The sequence below is a fragment of the Strix uralensis genome, chromosome 28, assembly GCF_047716275.1.
Source record: "Strix uralensis isolate ZFMK-TIS-50842 chromosome 28, bStrUra1, whole genome shotgun sequence".
NCBI classification, from domain to species: Eukaryota; Metazoa; Chordata; class Aves; order Strigiformes; family Strigidae; genus Strix; species Strix uralensis.
Window position 1 is genome coordinate 2,973,046 of NC_133999.1, and position 17,553 is coordinate 2,990,598.

At 47.5% G+C, this 17,553-nt stretch overlaps 1 protein-coding gene across 12 annotated transcripts in view; it reads right to left on the reverse strand.

Moving 5' to 3' along the window:
* The window catches only part of LOXL2 (lysyl oxidase like 2), a 63,425-nt gene that overhangs the window by 19,006 nt on the left and 26,866 nt on the right, over positions 1–17,553 (reverse strand). For all 12 annotated transcript variants that reach the window (XR_012626638.1, XM_074852454.1, XM_074852453.1 and 9 more), the window contains one exon: positions 5,247–5,458. Coding sequence is in view for 11 of the 12 variants with exons in the window: in XM_074852454.1 (XP_074708555.1) it covers positions 5,247–5,458 (212 nt within the window). In the remaining variant the exon portion in view is untranslated. The remainder of the gene's footprint in view (positions 1–5,246; positions 5,459–17,553) is intronic.

Sequence of the window (17,553 nt, forward strand, 5' to 3'; positions counted from 1 at the left end):
AAACGAGAAAAGAAAGTAATTCAGCTTCATCCTGCACTGCAAGGCTGCCGGATGACTGTATGGGAGCTAAAAGAGTCAATGAAGCAAAAATATAGGTCAGATCATTATCAAAACGGAGATGTTAGAACTTAAGTTAAAAAATAGCCAAGGCGCAGAGGAGCCAACGCCCTGCTGTGATCTTGACGTGGCTTTGCGAGGTCCCTGTGCTGCTCCTTATTCCAGGACTAGCTGCCATGCAGCCCTGGCGATCCAAGGATTAGCTGTGATAAATGGCATAGCAAGGTGGGTGGAACCTGCTGGGAGAAAAAGCACCAATTCTGATTAACTGTAGCACATCCCTGCAGGACAGAGAGCCTGGTAAAGGGACAAAGAGCCTTTCACAAGTTGTTGGTTTAAAACTAAACTGGACAGGTTGAGGGTTTCCCAGCTGATGCCCTTTGGTGGTCCCATGTGGGCTAATTCGCACAGTGTCAGATGCTTGGGGGGGGGGGGGGGACTATCTTCTCCCCTTCTGCTTGCTAAGCTTTGCTGACAAGCTCAGCAGTTGTCTAGGCTCATATGGCTCACAGCCACTGACTAATCCTTTCTGGAACCAAATTTCTCTGGGTTGAGATTAGGTCCAAATACGTCCGGGCTAGAGATAGAGATGCAATTCATCACATGATGGGGAGTAAATGCTGTGCTGGAAAGGACGGGAGATGGGGCAGGGCTGAGATCTATCCCACAGAGCAGCGACAGGCAACCTGCCTGTCCTGTGGGTCAAACACTGGCTGTCAAACTCCAAGTCCATCAAAGCAGAGCTGTCAGGAACCCCGAATCAACAGAAAATGAATGAGAAATAGGAAGGGGGGACAAAAATTTAGAAAAAAAGTTAAAACAGAGGATGCAAGCAGAAAGGAAGTGCCAGCCACTTCTCAGTTAGAATATCTAGTTCAATTTGGACCAAACCTTGAAGACTTTTCTTTCTTTTAATTAAACTACCCAGGATACTACATGTCTTCCAAAAAGCCATGAAAGCCTCTGCCCTCGGGCTGCTGGGGCTCAGCACTGAGGATCCACTTGAACACTGACGTACGCTGATGCTGGGAAGCAGCTGGACACCACCCCACGCCCCCTCAGCACGAGCCAGCGCTGCCCCACCACCTTCCAAGTCTGTGGGCTCAGCATGGAAGTGACAACCTGAAGGAGCATTTCCACTGAGGGCCCTCCGCAGACATGCGCGGAGAGGTCCACAAACTCCAGAGCAGACAAGAAACACAGCCTGTCTTAGAGAAGTAATTATGGGGATGCCTTATAATAGCAAACAATGACCTCATCCTGGAAATTTCATGAGGCATTAACATCTGGTTGGTATTAACAGCCCTTAGTAGGCTGGGGAGAAATAGCCAGAGAAAGCCCCACCTCATTTCCCCAGACCAAATATATTTAAAAAAAAGAATACAGATGATCTTTACAGATAGAAACTCAGGGCATTCTTGTTATTTACTTTTTAACACAGAAAGGGTGCAACCCACCTCTCACTGGCCTTGGTATGAGCCAAGAGCAATGCTGCTCAGATCAGAGGTGTGAGCGAACAGTCATGCTGTGAGAGCTCAGCCAGCAATGTTGGAGTCCAAACCATTTCTACTGGTGAGGAGAGATGGACCTTCATCACATAAGCTTTAAACAGAGACACAGCTTAAGCCCAAGGGCTGTGGGAAATGGCTGAGGGTTTAGCTGAAAGAACCTTGCTATGTAAGAATGCATCTGAGAGGACTCGGGAAGCAGAGAGCAAATCATCACACACGTACATGCCAGGAAAATTCACCCAAAACACATTGAACAGAAGCTGGTGAACTCCTCTTCAAGGGTGTGAGCATAAAGTTTCTACCCTTGAGAAATGCTTCAAGCATTTACTGAAGTTAACAAGTTTGCCGTCTTCAGCCTCAGGGAGGCAGAAGAGAAGCCAGACCTGCCACAGGCCTTAAGAGCCTGTCTTTGCTAGGGAGAACCCAAACCACGAGGATTTCTGCTACAAGTGGAGAAGCGATGAACCACCCCACACATCTGACCAGATTTATAATGCTACGAGCAGACTGGTTAAACTGGGAGATGCTGTTTGGACCGATGTTGAACAAAGTATCTGAAACTGCTGAGCTCCCTCCATCCAACTCTTTGACAAATCACAAAGCTGTAAGGCCTCCAAAAGGCATCAGGTTCATCTCTCTGCCTTAGGCATCTCCCATCACTACCTTCTATTCTCCCCATCAGCAAAATGCATTTAATTCTACTCTGCTTTCTCAACCAGAGCAGGAACTGGGAGGAGGAGTTAACAAGCGGTGCCTATATAAAATCACTTTGAAGAATGAACAAGAACATGGAAACAACATTGAAATTTGTTTCGTTTCCTAACATAAATCATGCTGTCAACTCCAGAGTCTAAGTTACATTCAGGAATAAAACCCTGGCACTGGGACAACAATGAACTAAGTTGTTTTCTTTCAAGCGAGATCCATCTGCAAATCATTTCACCTCCCACCATTGTGCAGAAGCAGCGCAGAGCATCGGCTAGCTCAGCATGCAAAGCTGTAGTTTGCGGGGAGCAGGACTGGTGGGGATGTGGGAAGGGGGCACTCGCAGCCCCGGCCAGCAGAAACCTGATCCCAGCCTGCCTCCCAGCTGCGGAGCAGGAGCGGGAAAGGATCTGCTCTTGGGAGAATGGTATTTAGAAAATAGGGAGAGCAAAGCCTGAGAAATGAGAAGAACGTTTCTGAGGCTTCACATTCACATGGAGAGAGGGTTTAGAGTTCAACTGACCAGCCAGAGATGAACTCTTCCCTCTCCAAGACAGAATGTGACCAGAAAGCGTGTGGGATAAAGCACAGATCAGTCTCTCATGGCCCAGGCGAGCGGGTGGTCATCCTTCCAGATCCTTCATCATGAAACAAAGATCACTCGTGAAGTTCCCAGCCCAGAACTGGGAGGTTTCCCTCACCAGTGAGGTTACCAGCAATGCTGGTTGTACACGATGCATCTGCCAGTAGCACAAAGCACAAAGGCAGATGCCCCAAGAAAGAACACAGCTTTTAAACTATGCTAACCAAACAAAACTGTCTAGCTGGCAAAGTTCTACAAGTTTCTTCCCTCCAATAAAATGACATCCTGTCTTCTTCCATCCTGGGATAATATTCAGCCTATTTTCCAAAATACCCTTCTGTGGGTGCAGGAGCCCAGCAAGCCGTTACTGTTTGCCGAAAACACACAAAGGTGAGGGAGGTATTAGGGCACTTCAGCAACTCATCTGGCTCGTAGCTGAGATCTCCAAGCCTAGCATTTGTAAGCGCCGAGTATTCATAACTCCAGCTCCGGGGAATGGGATTTTCAATGTTGCTGAATATTATGCTGAACAACTGTGCCTCAGTTTTTCCATCTCTACGTGTAATATCACAAGAGACAGGACAATTACCAAGCACCCTGTTATTTAAGGCAGATGGCTCCAGCTGCTAAAGTTAATGCTTTTCTTGGAAACACCATGACTGAGAAGCAGGAAAAATCTACTTTGTCTTACTAGAGGTAATTTATTCTGCCCTCCTGCTCTGATGCAGGGGATGGAAATCTCAGAGCTGAGACCAAGGGACACACTGCACTGATGGGAGCAAACGCTCCTTTAACTGGTGTCCAGGGCAAAACATGAGACTGCCTGGTAGCAATTATTAATTCACTACTCATCTCCCTGGGAAGCCTGAAAACAGACTTCCACTTGGGTTATTTATTTTATATTCTTTGTGCTGCTATGTGGCTTTACGCTATTCCAACCCAAGGACCTCTTCAATTGATCACGATCTTGCTAATGAAAGAAATGAAACGTGGCCAGCCAGTTCCAGAGGGAGCTTTCAGAAATAGCAATTGCACAGGCCAAAAGGAGCAGGCAGGAAAACCACAACTCCTGCCTGGAGAATTCAGTTCTCCCCCTAACCAGTTGATGCTTTCCCACTCCATAGGTCACAGTGTAGGAAAGAAACAAGACAGAATTTCACTTGAACTATTTTGCATCTGCTTTAGGGTGTTATTCCTAGGGAACAGTGTAGGAAGAACCACGTCTGTGATGAAGGCTGGTTACAAAATGCAGACTGAAGCAATGACAACAAAAGAGACCAGAGCTCCTGGCTTTCAAGAAACAGGAAACGCAGCCTAAACCGATCAGCTTGCAGCTCTGGAAGACACAACATTCTCCCTATGGATCATTATTTTCTTTCCTCATTTTAAAGCAATTTACCATTATAGGATGAAAAAGCACCACCGAAATCACAACTGCCCCAAACTGCATCCTTCTAGAAGCACCAGCTCAGACGCTGAGGAAGCAGCAGCGCTGGGAGGAGCAGCATGGATGCACTGCTGACATTTTCAACTCAGCACTCAGCTCAGAGCAGGCTTTAACGGACCGAGCAAGTTTGCAGCTGGAGATGGCTGGCAGCTCTTCCAGCCCGGGACCCTGAGGAATTGCCAGTGCCAAAGGAGCTGAACTGGGGTTAACAACGGGAGAGTTACTGGGAAATATTCCCCTGCGCAGACTGCTCCTTTGTGGGTGATTTGGCAGCTGGACACCCACGAACGGTGAGCCCCCACGAGAGCCAGAGCAGCTGGAGAATGTGGGTAAACATGTCACAAGAGGTGTGAGACCAGGAATTGCATGCAGGAGCAGGAAGGAGGAACGTGGGCAACCGAGCACAACAAAGGCCTGTTTTATGCCGAGATGATTTGGTTGGAGCTTTCAGTACATAGCAGGTCTGATCCTACAGCTGGCTTTCTGCAGAGGGAAGGGGGAAGCTGGTAGATTTTTCCTGCAGCTGATGGGTTTACTGGGAGATTGTGATCAGTTTGTTCACATCCATCCATCCCCTGCACACGACACAGGACCTACCACTGGCGGAGGAAATGGCTATCCTATAGCTGGTAAAAAAAAAAAAAAAGATTTCTTGGGCTAACTGTCTACATCTCCTATGATAGGAACTATCAAATACTACAACTGATAGTGCACTAGGTCTTCAGCCAGAACAGTGAGGATCAAACGACTCCCCTGTCTGCACACGGAAATGCTTGACATTTCAAATATTTACACAGAAGGAAAATCTGATCTGAAGGAATGAAGCAGTTGGAGGTTTTTCTACCTCAAGGTCTCCAGTGTCATTTGACAATTTGCATTTTTGAACAAGGCCCCAAGTGTTCAAAGAAACATGCTTGTGTCTCGTACAAAGCTCTGCTCTTACTTGTAGACGTTGGTGTTGTATTTCCTCTCGCTCGGAAATCCAAACATGCCACAGACAACTCGGGAATTTTTCATGGTCCAGTGCTTGTCGCAGATCTGCTTCCAGGTCCCTTCGTCTTTCACCTCCACGTAACCCTCCGTGACAGGCACCCGCTTGCGGTAGGTGGCCAGGATGGCACGGATCCTTACGTCTTCCACCTGGATGTTCATGTTCTGTAAGGGTAAAAGAAACACGAATGATGCTGGCTTGTAAGGAAACTGCTTGTGTAGCTTCGAGGTGGGAAACAAAAAACCAGCTCTGTTCAGGGCTGAACAGAGAGAGGCTGAAGGGAAGAGCTGTTTAGGGAAAGACACAACAGGGAAGCAAACAAACCTTTCCACCTTGTGCAAATCCATCCTCCAAAGGAGGATGCTTTTTCTTTCTTTTCTTTTTTTTTTTTTTTAAAAAAAAGCATTATTTTACAAATGGCTATGTAACAAATCTCCTTTGTTACTTAAGTTGATTGAAGTGCCTGTTTCAGAAGCACAGCGGCCTTCATTTAGTCTCGGCCACTATGGAAGTGAACTAAGCTCAGCTTTGCTAGAGCCACCTTCATGCTGGCAGGGTGCGGGGAAGTGGGGGCCCTGGCAGGGAAGGACAGGGGGGGCTCTCCTCAAGCTACTGGGCAGCCCTTCCCCACCTGGGAAAGCTGGGATCCCGATGTGCTGACACCGGCATTTCAGCGCTTCCCCAAGCCGGGTTCCTCCTCCAGCTGAAGCGTTACTTGGGACAGCAAATGAGTCATGAAGGTTGAATGGATTTCACATTTGGAGCCTACGTGAGGGCACTGCACAAACCAACCTTGCAGGGACCCGAGCCCAAAAGCAAAGGCTGACTGGAAAATATCCGCTGTGGCAAGCAATTACAAAAGAGCTACTGAAAATTTTATGACTTGCTTCCAGGAGACCTTTTCTTGTCAAAAATGTATAAAACCACGTGGTTCTGCTAACAGTTACATCAGAACTGAGGAATCCTCCCCTCCCCTCGCTCAAATTCAATCAATTGGAAAAGAAAAACGCTGAGAGCTTTAAAGAGAAACGGACCTCTGGTTCCCGATCAGCGGCACACAGAGGTTCTGAAGCCGGGGGAGATCACAGCAGGACGTGCAGAGTCCTGCAAATTACACGTGGCGCTTCCATTCTCCAGATGCTTCCCCGACACTGATGCAGCTAACAGAGCCCGGGCAAAGGGAAACCAACTGCAGAGACAGAGCCTGCTGGGGCAGGGGCAGGCATCTCCTCCTCATCCACACCTCTGCTACTGCTCCGCTGCAGCACCTTGGGCAAGTCACTTAAGGCTTTTTCTCCCCCCACCTTTTCTTCTCTTCTCCCCCCCTCTTTTTTTTTTTTTTATTTGTCTACATTTACCACCAAGTTGTACAGCAAACCAGATCACTGATTCCTCCTCTCACCTTCAGCTGCAGGAGTTCAGCCTTCCAGCAATTTGGCTGGAGCATCCATGAGACACCCCCCGTGACCCCAGAAAACAGGACCCTGTGATTTACCCAGTAGGACAGTGCTGCTTATACAGGGTTCACAGTTTGGGCTTAGGTTTTGAAAGCCCTTATAGTCCCTCAAGAAGAAAAAATAACCACAACAATATCCAGGTTTGTTACATCTGAGACACTTTAAGGTGCTCAGACAAAGGGTCTGATGCAAGAGTAAACTCATACACCTCCTGTGCAGCCTGGGAAGTCCATCTGCAGTACAAAGGGTTTCTCCTGAATTTGACAGATTCTCTTGAAATAGTGCATAGCGTTTGATTACGTGCTGTCAGGAAAGTATCAGAGCCTCTGCGCATTGAAGGCCTCCCCAGGCTGGTTTCCAAAGCCTGCAGCTCACTTTTCCCCTGATGCAGTTTATGAAATGTTTCCAGCTCTTTACTTGATGGAGAAAGCATGTTTACCTGGAGCTACAGGCCACTGCTGCCTGAGAGAGCACCTTGTTTCTCTGCTCCCTCTACCTTGCCTTAGTTTCTTCGCCAGGAACCAAGCAGTAATCAAAGCCTTCAATCCATTTGGAAATAGCTTTGACTGCTGAAGATCTAAAAGTGTTTTTAATAAAAGCCTATTATAAGGACAGAGCGCCAAAGCTTAAAATTGCATTGGAAAAGCACATGAAAAGATAGTAACTAAAGGAGGAAATTTGCATTGACAGCTGAGAAAGTGGGTGAGACAGCCTAAGTGAGTTTTTCTGTCTGTGACTGCAGGATATAGCCACCCTATATAAAGCTCTAAGTATGTTTGCTACACGTAGTTACGTCAGAGTCGGCCCTACTGCATATTAAAGTAACTGAAATGGAACATTTTCCCTGACTAGACTCGATGTCAGCAACATGCTAAAATCCACCTGTGGTTTTCACTGACAGCCACTTCCATTTTGCTTGAATTTAGACAGGCCGGAGGCTGCAGCCGGTCCTCGGCACGACGGAGAGGAGCAGCGTTCAGAACAAAGTGTGATTTCACATTCAGGAACGATGTTCAAAATGCCTGTGTGTTGTGAGGAAGCTGCACAACAGCAGTTGCTGGCCCCATTTGAATCGTGCAGAGTGCCGTTCCAGATGTGAAACATCTGTCTGATGCTTCCACCGCCGAGCTGCTGAACCCTTATTCTCACGTTGCACCGATTCGTCATTGTTAATACATCGCTATTCTCACCGCTGCACCAGAGGTCTTCACAGGGATGGAAGGTGGTGACAAAACTGGAAAGCCTCCAAGGTAAACAGGGGACTCAAAGGATGGGAGAAAGAATCACAGAATCATCCAGGTTGGAAAAGCCCTTGAAGCTCCTCCAGTCCAACCATGAACCTCACCCTGACCGTTCCCAACTCCACCAGATCCCTCAGCGCTGGGTCAACCCGACTCTTCAACCCCTCCAGGGATGGGGACTCCCCCCCTGCCCTGGGCAGCCCATTCCAACGCCCAACAGCCCCTTCTGCAAAGAAATCCTTCCTAAGAGCCAGTCTGACCCTGCCCTGGCGCAGCTTGAGGCCATTCCCTCTTGGCCTGGCGCTGGTTCCTTGGCTCAAGAGACTCCTCCCCCCTCTCTGCACCCTCCTTTCAGGGAGTTGCAGAGGGCCAGGAGGTCTCCCCTCAGCCTCCTCTTCTCCAGACTAAACCCCCCCAGTTCCCTCAGCCGCTCCCCATCAGACCTGTGCTCCAGACCCTGCACCAGCTCCGTTGCCCTTCTCTGGCCACGCTCGAGTCATTCAAGGGCCTTTTTGGAGTGAGGGGCCCAAAAGCCATGATTCTGTTTCCCTTTGCAGATTGAGAAATACAGTGCAGAGAGAGCAAACTGCTTTTCCAAAGGCCACAAAGGCAGGAAATCGCACCCCAGTATCCTGAGGTCCCAACTCTAACCTCCACGTGAAGTTCCCTCCTGCAGCAGGGAACATCTGCGACACTTCCAGCACGAAAGCACTCACATTCTGATAAGCACATTTGGGGTTTTTTTCTCCCTCCTGCTCCACCAACCTAGCAGGAGCTGTGTTGCACAAAAACAAAGACATGCAGCCGGTCTCTGACAGCTGCCAATAACAGATGCTGAGGAAAGAGCATCTGAACGGGGCAACACGCTGCAACTCTTTCCTGCTGTATTCCTGCAGTTCCAAGCATCTGTATCTCACAGACTTTCCACACCAGAGGGTGTATTTTAATGTTCAAAACCCTGGATCGATTTGAGAATTTCTTGCTGGGATTTATGATATCAGAACAACAGGCAAAGAAAGAATCCAGCCCACTGAGTCAGAAAAGGAGAGAAAAAAAAAAGGCACAAAGTTGCAAAAAAATTAAAACTCTTGAAAAAAAAGCAAAGCTTGGGAACGCTGTTAGGGACCTGATGATTTGCCTGTTATTTGTGCAATTAGTTCAGCAGCTTAACAAATAAAACCAGGTTGTTTTGTCCGTTTCCAGAAGAGCTCTGACCGCTGCAGGAGCGGCGATGTGGGATTCCCAGTAAAGGATCCCGGGGTGCCCGTGACCCAGTCTAGGACTGGAGGTGCCTGCATTTCCTACTCCCAGGCTGTGTGTTTGGGCACGTCTGTTCCACTCACCGCTCGGACTGGGTTGTCCTTGCTGGTCATTTTATACAGAAGTGAAAAATAAGGTGCAAATAGAATGGCTTGTACTTGGACTTGAAAAAACAGGGTCAGAGCCAGCGTGATAGCTCCGGCACTGCAGGCTCTGGTACAAAGGTCCCACGACACATCTCTCTTCCCCTGGAGATGCTGACGTAGACACAAAAAGAAATCCTGTTCTGACCTGGGACTTTGATTAGCAAATCTAACTCTTCTGTCGTGTTTTTTTTGCCTGTATTTGCCATGGAAGGGGGCGGGGGGGGGAAGAAAAAGTGAGCAAACTAGCAAGAAATAAGCCATCATTTAATTCCCTCGAGGGTATTTCAATCCTCAGATAGCTATAGCAGACCGGCATGCAATGACATTTTCATGATCTGTCTGGGAGCAAAACCAACCCACATCCAGTCCCCTTTCTGCTCACAGAGAGTAGCTTTAGAGCAGAGAATTATTGATCTAGGGTTTGCACTGAGCCTGAACAAACAGCAAAATGTCTGAGAATACAACACGCTGTAGACCTCAGCTGTATATTGGAAGATTAAAGAACAAAGGGTCAAAATAAGTATACTGTAGGTTTCTCAAAGAGAAAGGACCACTAAGAGCTTTCTCCCAGTAACTCTTTGCAGAATTGAATTGTTTCCTTTCACTGCAGAGTTTTTGTTGCACTGGGAGTATTCAATAATGCAAATACAGGCAGACGTATTTTATCTTCCAACACCAACGTGTAAAGCAGCTGGGCTAATGGTGAAAACAGACTCCACATAAAAATCAGAAGCAAACAATACTTAATAGCTAGAGCAGACTTTTTAAAATCACCCTCTCCATACTTTATGTACACGTGGAGACAAACGCCTACAACAAGATGTCACAGCCACAAGGAAACCTCATCTCTGAAAGCTTTACTTATGCTCACATTATTGCCATACACTGAAGCTACAGGGCAGGCTGGTAAATCCTCTGAAGGATATCTGAGGATCACAAAGCAGGTATCTGCAACCACCTCAGAAGCTGAATGCACATCTGGCAAGCTCCCACCCTGAGCATCAACCATAAAGTAAAGCCTTCAATATTTCAGGAGCCAAGCAGTCATTCACCAATACTACCTCTAGGAAATAAAACTAGGTTGACTGCACCCCAAATTACAGGTAGGAAAATAGAGGCCCAAGCCCCAAAGCCAGCAGAACATGGTTTGCTCAGTCTGAGGTTGAGGAACACAAAGCAGGGAGGGAGGGAGAAAACCACACACAAACCCACAGCTCAGCTTCCTTGATACAAGGGAAGAATGCTGCTGGGGATTTCTAGCCCCAAAGCAAGAGAAGAGACCAAAGCCAGAAGGAGTTAACTCTCATGGCTCATGCATAATAGTCCTCCCCTTCTCAGCGAGCCTTGCGAAATTTCCACCTATTTAGGCCAACAGCTGTGGAGATGTATGTGCCAGCCCTTTTCCTCCCCCCCAAACTCCAAGTCTTAGAATTCAGCTACTAGTATCATTCAGACCTGGCTCTCCAACTTCTCCTTTGCTTATGAAACAATCCCACCCACACACTCGAGGTTGAATCAGCTCTTGCCTTTGCTTTCTGCTCCCCAGAACGCTGCTAGTTCAGAGGACGGCGTGTCTTGTGTCGCTGACCCCGTGTGTGGAGTTTGCGGCTCTGCTCCATCACTATTGGGCTCATTCGTCAAGCTGCAGCTTCACTTTCATCAAAAACATAATTTCTGACATGGACAAACTCCATTAAGGCAGCAAGCACACAAGCAATAAGAAATCCTAGGCATTTTTCTCCTGCTTAAGCCTCCTTAGCCTTGAAAGGTGTGAAGAAACAGAAAGCTGGGGATGGAGGGCAGGGGGAGGAAGTGTAGCACATCTATTCCTAGATTCAACGCTCTGGCTTCCACATCAACATGCTTTTCACTGGAGCCACTTGACTGCATACAGTGATATAAAAATCAGATCAAGCTAAAATAACTCTGTGGTCTGAGGCTGAAGAGATCCTGCTCAGTTCTGCCACAGATCTCCTGTGTGATCTCAGCCACAAACTCACTCCCCCACCTCCTCGCTGTCACCTCTGGCCTCTTGCTCACACTTCCTCGCCTCTTCTGGAGAGGGAAGACAACGCTAAGCCCATCTCACCTACTCTGAATCTCAAAGCCTCTGCAGCAAGGGCTTCACATCCATATTTGCCCAAAGCAAAGATGTGATTTCAGTTGGGACATCCAACATGACTACAATACAAATTAGTATAAAAACAAGGAGAAAAAAAAGCATCAAGCTATTTGGGGTTGGGTCATATTCCCCTCCACCCCGCTCCTTTCTTCGCCGAGAGCCACGTCCCAGGCCCACACTGCTGCCCCTCCTCAGTCCCGGACACAAAAGCCCACCACAAGCCAACACGCTGTGCTCTGTTACGAAACCCACGAATCTCAGCTTCAGAAAGCCGGGGCCTGCCCAGAGACAGCAAAAAGAAAGGGGTTTGTTTTTGAGCTTTCACAAAAGGATTCCTGGCTCAAAAAGTTTTCACATGAGCCTCTGCTGCTTTTGTTTCCACTCTCTGAACCAAATGCTTCCCCATGGCTCCGGATCTGATTGCAAAAACTGACACAACTTTCATAACGTTTGCTTTCAGCTTTTGCCATCTGCTTTGGGTTGGCAGAACAATTATGCCCAGGACAGCACGTTTGTGTCCTCCTCCACTGCCCCAGCTCAGCGATACCCCCTCTTCTTACAACAGCCCTGAGGATGCCCAGGGACTGATACAGGGAGGAGATCCCGTTCCTAGAAACCCGACTGCTACTTGGCAGACTGCAGACACTACCCTGGTTCTGCATCACTGGCTCCTGGCTGAAAGCGAAGCCACAGCAGCTGGGGTTTCAGAGGGGCTCTTCAGAAGAGCATCTCAACACTCACTTTAAACCCACTCCTACGTGCTCAGTGACAACATTAAGAAACCAGCTAGAGACCTGCACAGGGCAGGCGGGTCTGAACAGCTATGGCTGTGTGTGTCTCCCCTGCGGCCAGAGAAACTGCTCCAATGCGGGCAGAAAGGTAACTGCAATGAAATTTTGCTTGTCTGTATTTTACTTTATTTTTTTTTTTTAAAAAAAAAAAACAAACCATCACCATGAGTGATGCTAAGGATTGTAGAGCAAGAGAGTGGGGGGATCCAGTACTGGCTCTGTCAGCTATCTGGTCACGAGGTGATTGTGCAAACAGCTTGGGCAGAGGTGCCCTTCTGACCACAGATCCTTGATTTAACAAATGCAAGGAGCCTGTGTGCTATCTCTGTCTCTGGCTAAGCCATGTTCATTGCTCTCCTGCTTTAATATCCCCTGGGATCCACTCAAACTGCTCTTTCCTTCCTTATGCCTGACCTATCCCACTGCTCCTTAGATGCAGAAACCTATTTGTATCATCATTTTTCATTTACAGTGGAGCTCCAGGATTTCTTGGCTTCCCAAACACCAAGACATTAAGGCTGCATCTTGGACAAGAAATTAATTGATTTTTTTTCCCAATTAAGAACATAACATGAAATCTTTCCACAGAGACTTTGTTCATCCCAGAGGCATCTTCTCCGCTGTATTTAAACCCTTCACTTCCACTGAAGTCTCAGCTACCAAGTGTTTTCCCTTGAAGATGACTTTTTCAGAAAGCTCTCTCTTCACATACATAGGAATGGGCGGAATCTGTTTTCATTTAAACATCTGGAGCTGTGCCTCTGAGTCACTAACACGGTCCCAGCTGTTAAATAAACATGGTGAAATAGATGCTGCAAGACAAAGACACATTGCCTATGGGGGACTGCAGTCCCCTGGGAACGTTACGCTGTATTGGACTGCAAGCACTTTTTGTTCTGGGTTTGTGCAGTATAAAAGGGCAAGGGCTGAGAGTGCAATTCAGGATTAGGGTCCAGGAGTAAATACAGCGATTACAAATGACAAAAGCTGAGGCCTTTGCTAAGCCCTGAAACGCTTCAGCGGCAGCCTCGTGACTGCCCATGCAAAGCAGGCTAACAAAAAGCACCCCAGAAAGGAAACGCTGGTGACAGAAGCCAGCGAGAGAAGGCAGGAACACTGAACCTGGGCGAAACTTTGGCACGGGTGGGAGGCCCAGCTTAGGATGGGACGCTGCTCTGTTCTGTGCACATCATGGCCCGAGGCTTCCTTGATGAGCAAAGCTTTTACATTCTCCATTTCCTTTCTACTGAGCTATTTTAAAGACAATCTGGATCAGACGCTGCAAGCTGGCCAGATTTATTACCTGACCTCTGCAATGCAGAACAGAACAAGCTCATACTCTGTTCTCAGGCCGAGTTAACTATCGCCTGGTGTAAGAAAGAAATGGCATCACATCCAGCACAACAACTCGGGCCCTGGATACAGTCGGTGCAAGGAGACAAACAGGTGAACCGTCCCCCGAGGAGCTGCAGTGAGCCAATATCAGCCTTGGCACTTTCTCAGCCCTGCCAGTTCCATAGCTCAGACCTCTCGCCAGATGACAAGCACCAGCTCTCTGCCCAGCAAACCCAGCACCTTGACATGCCACAAACCATCACAAAGAAACCATTGAGGCAAGAAGTTAGAAACTATCTCACACACTTTAAAATTATAGCACTAAAGAAGCATGGTGGCTTACCCCAATGGCAGCTTAATTAATATTTGTCAGGAGTTAGCTCCAGAAGAGACACTGAAGACCCTTCTAGACACAGAAAGCATCAGCATTTGTTACACATGGGTTTATGTTTAGAGAAGTAAACATTTACACCAAGGGGAAAGCAATTAGAACACTGTTGTCATAACAAACAGGCAAATAAACCTTTTATTGTCAAACATTCTTGAGAACTAGACAGCTGAGACAGAGCTCAAGTCTGAGATCGTGGTGACCTAAGTTGCAGCTCCCCACAGTATGGAGAGTCTCCACTGATTTGGGTGGCAAAAAGCTGGATAAGAGGAAGATCTATCTGTGTGCCAGGCCACAAACAATGACCCCGTCCTCCCCTCCTTACACCTTCCAGTCAGAAGTAGCTCAGTTTACAGGAGCATTTTTTATGGCCTCGCCCACAGAGCCCAGTTTAACTGAAATCTCCTGAGCAGGGCTTAGCAGTGCCCTTTCCCACCAGTTAAGAAAGTTGGACAATATAGTTCAACCCACTTTTAATCTGGCATAACCGGGGCCTTTGAGCCACTAGGCTTTGAAGTGAGATTTTTTTTTTATGCTTCACATACACCCAAAAGGAAAAAGGAGGACAGAAATAGCAGCACAGCCTGGTATGTTTAGCTAGACCTTGTCTGCCCACCGTCTGGCCAAAGCTACGGTCTAGTCTCAGGTACCAGATCTATTTGTGAACTTGCAATGGCTGCAGCAATTTGATATATTTAGAGTACGTCCTATTTGAAGCCTGTGTGTGTGCACACAGAGGAAGAGGGTGGACAACAAATATTTTATTAAGGAAGTTTTGGGGGATAGGTTAAAAAAAGTACCTATCGTGCATTTATTTAAGAAATATATTAAGGGTAGGAGTTAGTTACTGTGGTCTCAAAATTGTTGGTCAACCCGGTAAAGCAGTCACAGGTGGGCCTGGGCTGCGTTTGGACAACACAAAGTGGCTACATGGACTGCTTGAAAAAAGCAGGGACAGCATTCCCTGCTTATGGTTTTGTGAACACACATGAAACCATTTTGATTTCAGAGCTTCTGGCATCCTGTAAAGACTTAGGAAAACTTTTGTGACTGTGCCCACATTTAAACTGCAGGCTTTGGCACCGTATGAAGGAACCTTAAGGCAGGTCCACGCTACCCACCCGACCACTTTCAGACACTTGTGAACTGCAAGACAAGAAACGACTGACAGTTGTACTACACCTTCTGCACCGATTTTATCCTGCTCTTTATACCTTTCGCCATCGCACGTCAGCGCACGGAGGCGTGCAGTTCGGGACAGCCTAGATGCAGATTCTGCTCCCAGCTCCTTTCCTGCACTCAGCTAGCTCCCAGAACCTGGCTTGTTGGCTCCCCCCACCCCACCTGCAGAACAGACACAGTGCTTACCTGGGGCAAAGAGACAGCACAAGGCCCCATGTGCTCAGATATCTTTGGCTAAAGCGGCAGATTCCACTTGTTATATTTTACAAAGCTTGAATTACTGCAGTTCAGTGTATATATTGAAAACACTGTCTGTCCCTCCCAAACTCCATCAGTCAGCAAGCAGTTTCTGCGTTCTCAGATATGCTTTAAGCACTTAAAACCAGCATGATTAAACTTTTCTTTTCCTCTAAGCTTCCAAGATACCACTCACTACGTGCCTGCCACATTGTAACGCCTACAAGAGTTACCACCACGACTAAAGTGGGTAACGTGCTCTGCCATCATGGTCAGACCAAAGTTGTCCATCAAGCCACTAATGTGAATTAGAGTAAGCAAAACAGAGCTTTTACTCCAGGCTGTGGCTAAAAAAGAAGAAATGCAAGCAAAATCAAACTCTCAGTTAAACAATGGTGTTGTTTTAACAACAACTTAGGCCCTGTCATACTGGACACGCAGATGCCTCCGTGGAGGACCACGGCAAGCAGGTTCAGCACCAACTTGGAGCCCCCCACCATTCACAGGGCTGTGGGCAATTAACCCAATTAGTGGGTTAAGCCATGCTCAGCCATACACTTGCAGCACTTCCAAGCACAGCTACTGTTTTTTCTTTTAACCCTTTCAGGATGTGCAGCTTACTTGCACAGAGCTGGGGTCCGTAGGAAGAGAGAGGCTGCGATACCAGCAGGGTATGTACCTGTTTTTCCCCTCCTAATGCTCCCGGAGACAATTGCTCCCAGGCAATAACAAAGTCAAACCACAAGCCCTGCTCTCTCCATTCAGGTGTATTCAGCCTACATAATTTAAAGAGGAGGGGGAAAAGCCCCTCTGAAAAATGCACTTGATGTCATTACACTCGCGTCAGCATCAGACAAACGCTGCTCTAGATTTGAAAAGGTGGGCAACCTGCAGTGTTTATGCAGCCACTGAGCTAAAGGGGTATCAGGCTAATTCTGGCCAGGCAGCAGCCCATGAAAGGGCTGTTCTGCTCTGCACATTCATCACCCTCCAAGAAATAATCCTTTGAACAAGTCCCAAGGCTAAAAGCTGCAGTGGCTGCGGAAAACAGCAAGCAAAAATGATGGGAGCTTCTCTGCCCTTGAGCAAGAGACTGATGGATTTCAGACCTGTCCCAACCCTGGTCCTGTTACAAGTTAACCTCTTCCTGCCCGTCTCCCATCTTCTCATCACAGCTCCTCCATCACTCACCCTAGACTGAAACATTTCACTTCAGCCTGTGACTGGCAACTTGTCTCACAGAAGCAAGGCTCAGGCACTGCCCCTTCCCAACAGGCAGGGAACGGGAAGGCTCAGGGACAGGAAGAGATATGATGTAACCCTCAAAATATGAGCCACGATAGGAAAAGATCCGTCTGAGCATAAATATATATAACCCAAGTGGTTTATGGTGGTGGAAAATTTCATCCTATACTACTTTATCTGCAGCTTTTCCAAAGTGGGAAATGGATGTATGTACGTTGTCCAATATAAATAAACTCTGCTCAAGGGCTATCACTTTGCTTTTAAGAGTGTGAACTTTTTCCCTGTCAGATTTGAGGAAGCAAAGCCAGATTTGGGCAAATGTCAATTTGCACAGCCCCTCTGAGCTGGAGCCCTGTCAAAATGAAGTCAGATGTTGTCTTATACCTACGGACTTTCCACATCAAATCTTAGCAGCACGTGGCAACTCCAGAGAACTTAGCACTAAAGGGTCTTGAAGACGCTTTCTAAAGGATAGATTTAAGATGGTCTTGTCTGTCCCTGGCAGCACAAACACACAGAGCTCCCTATTCCAGGCAAGGGAAATCTGAGCGCGATGGCACACGTTTGGCGATGGGTTAACCAGGCTGCACAAAGCACATCTTTCCCCTGAATGCTGGCAACAGGAAAGCAGAACAAAACGGCTGCTCCTACCCCACCACAGCTGACTGAAGTCAGCGCTGGCTCCTGTTAGTCTGCTGGCTGTAAAAACATCAGTTTACATCAGTTAATCAGATCCATTTGGGAATCATTACAGTCGTTAGTAACTAGTGTGGGAAAGCAACGTTGGAAGGTGCAACTGAATACATCAGCTCTGTCCATCATCTTAAACCAGGCCTATTTTGAGTAAAGCCTGGT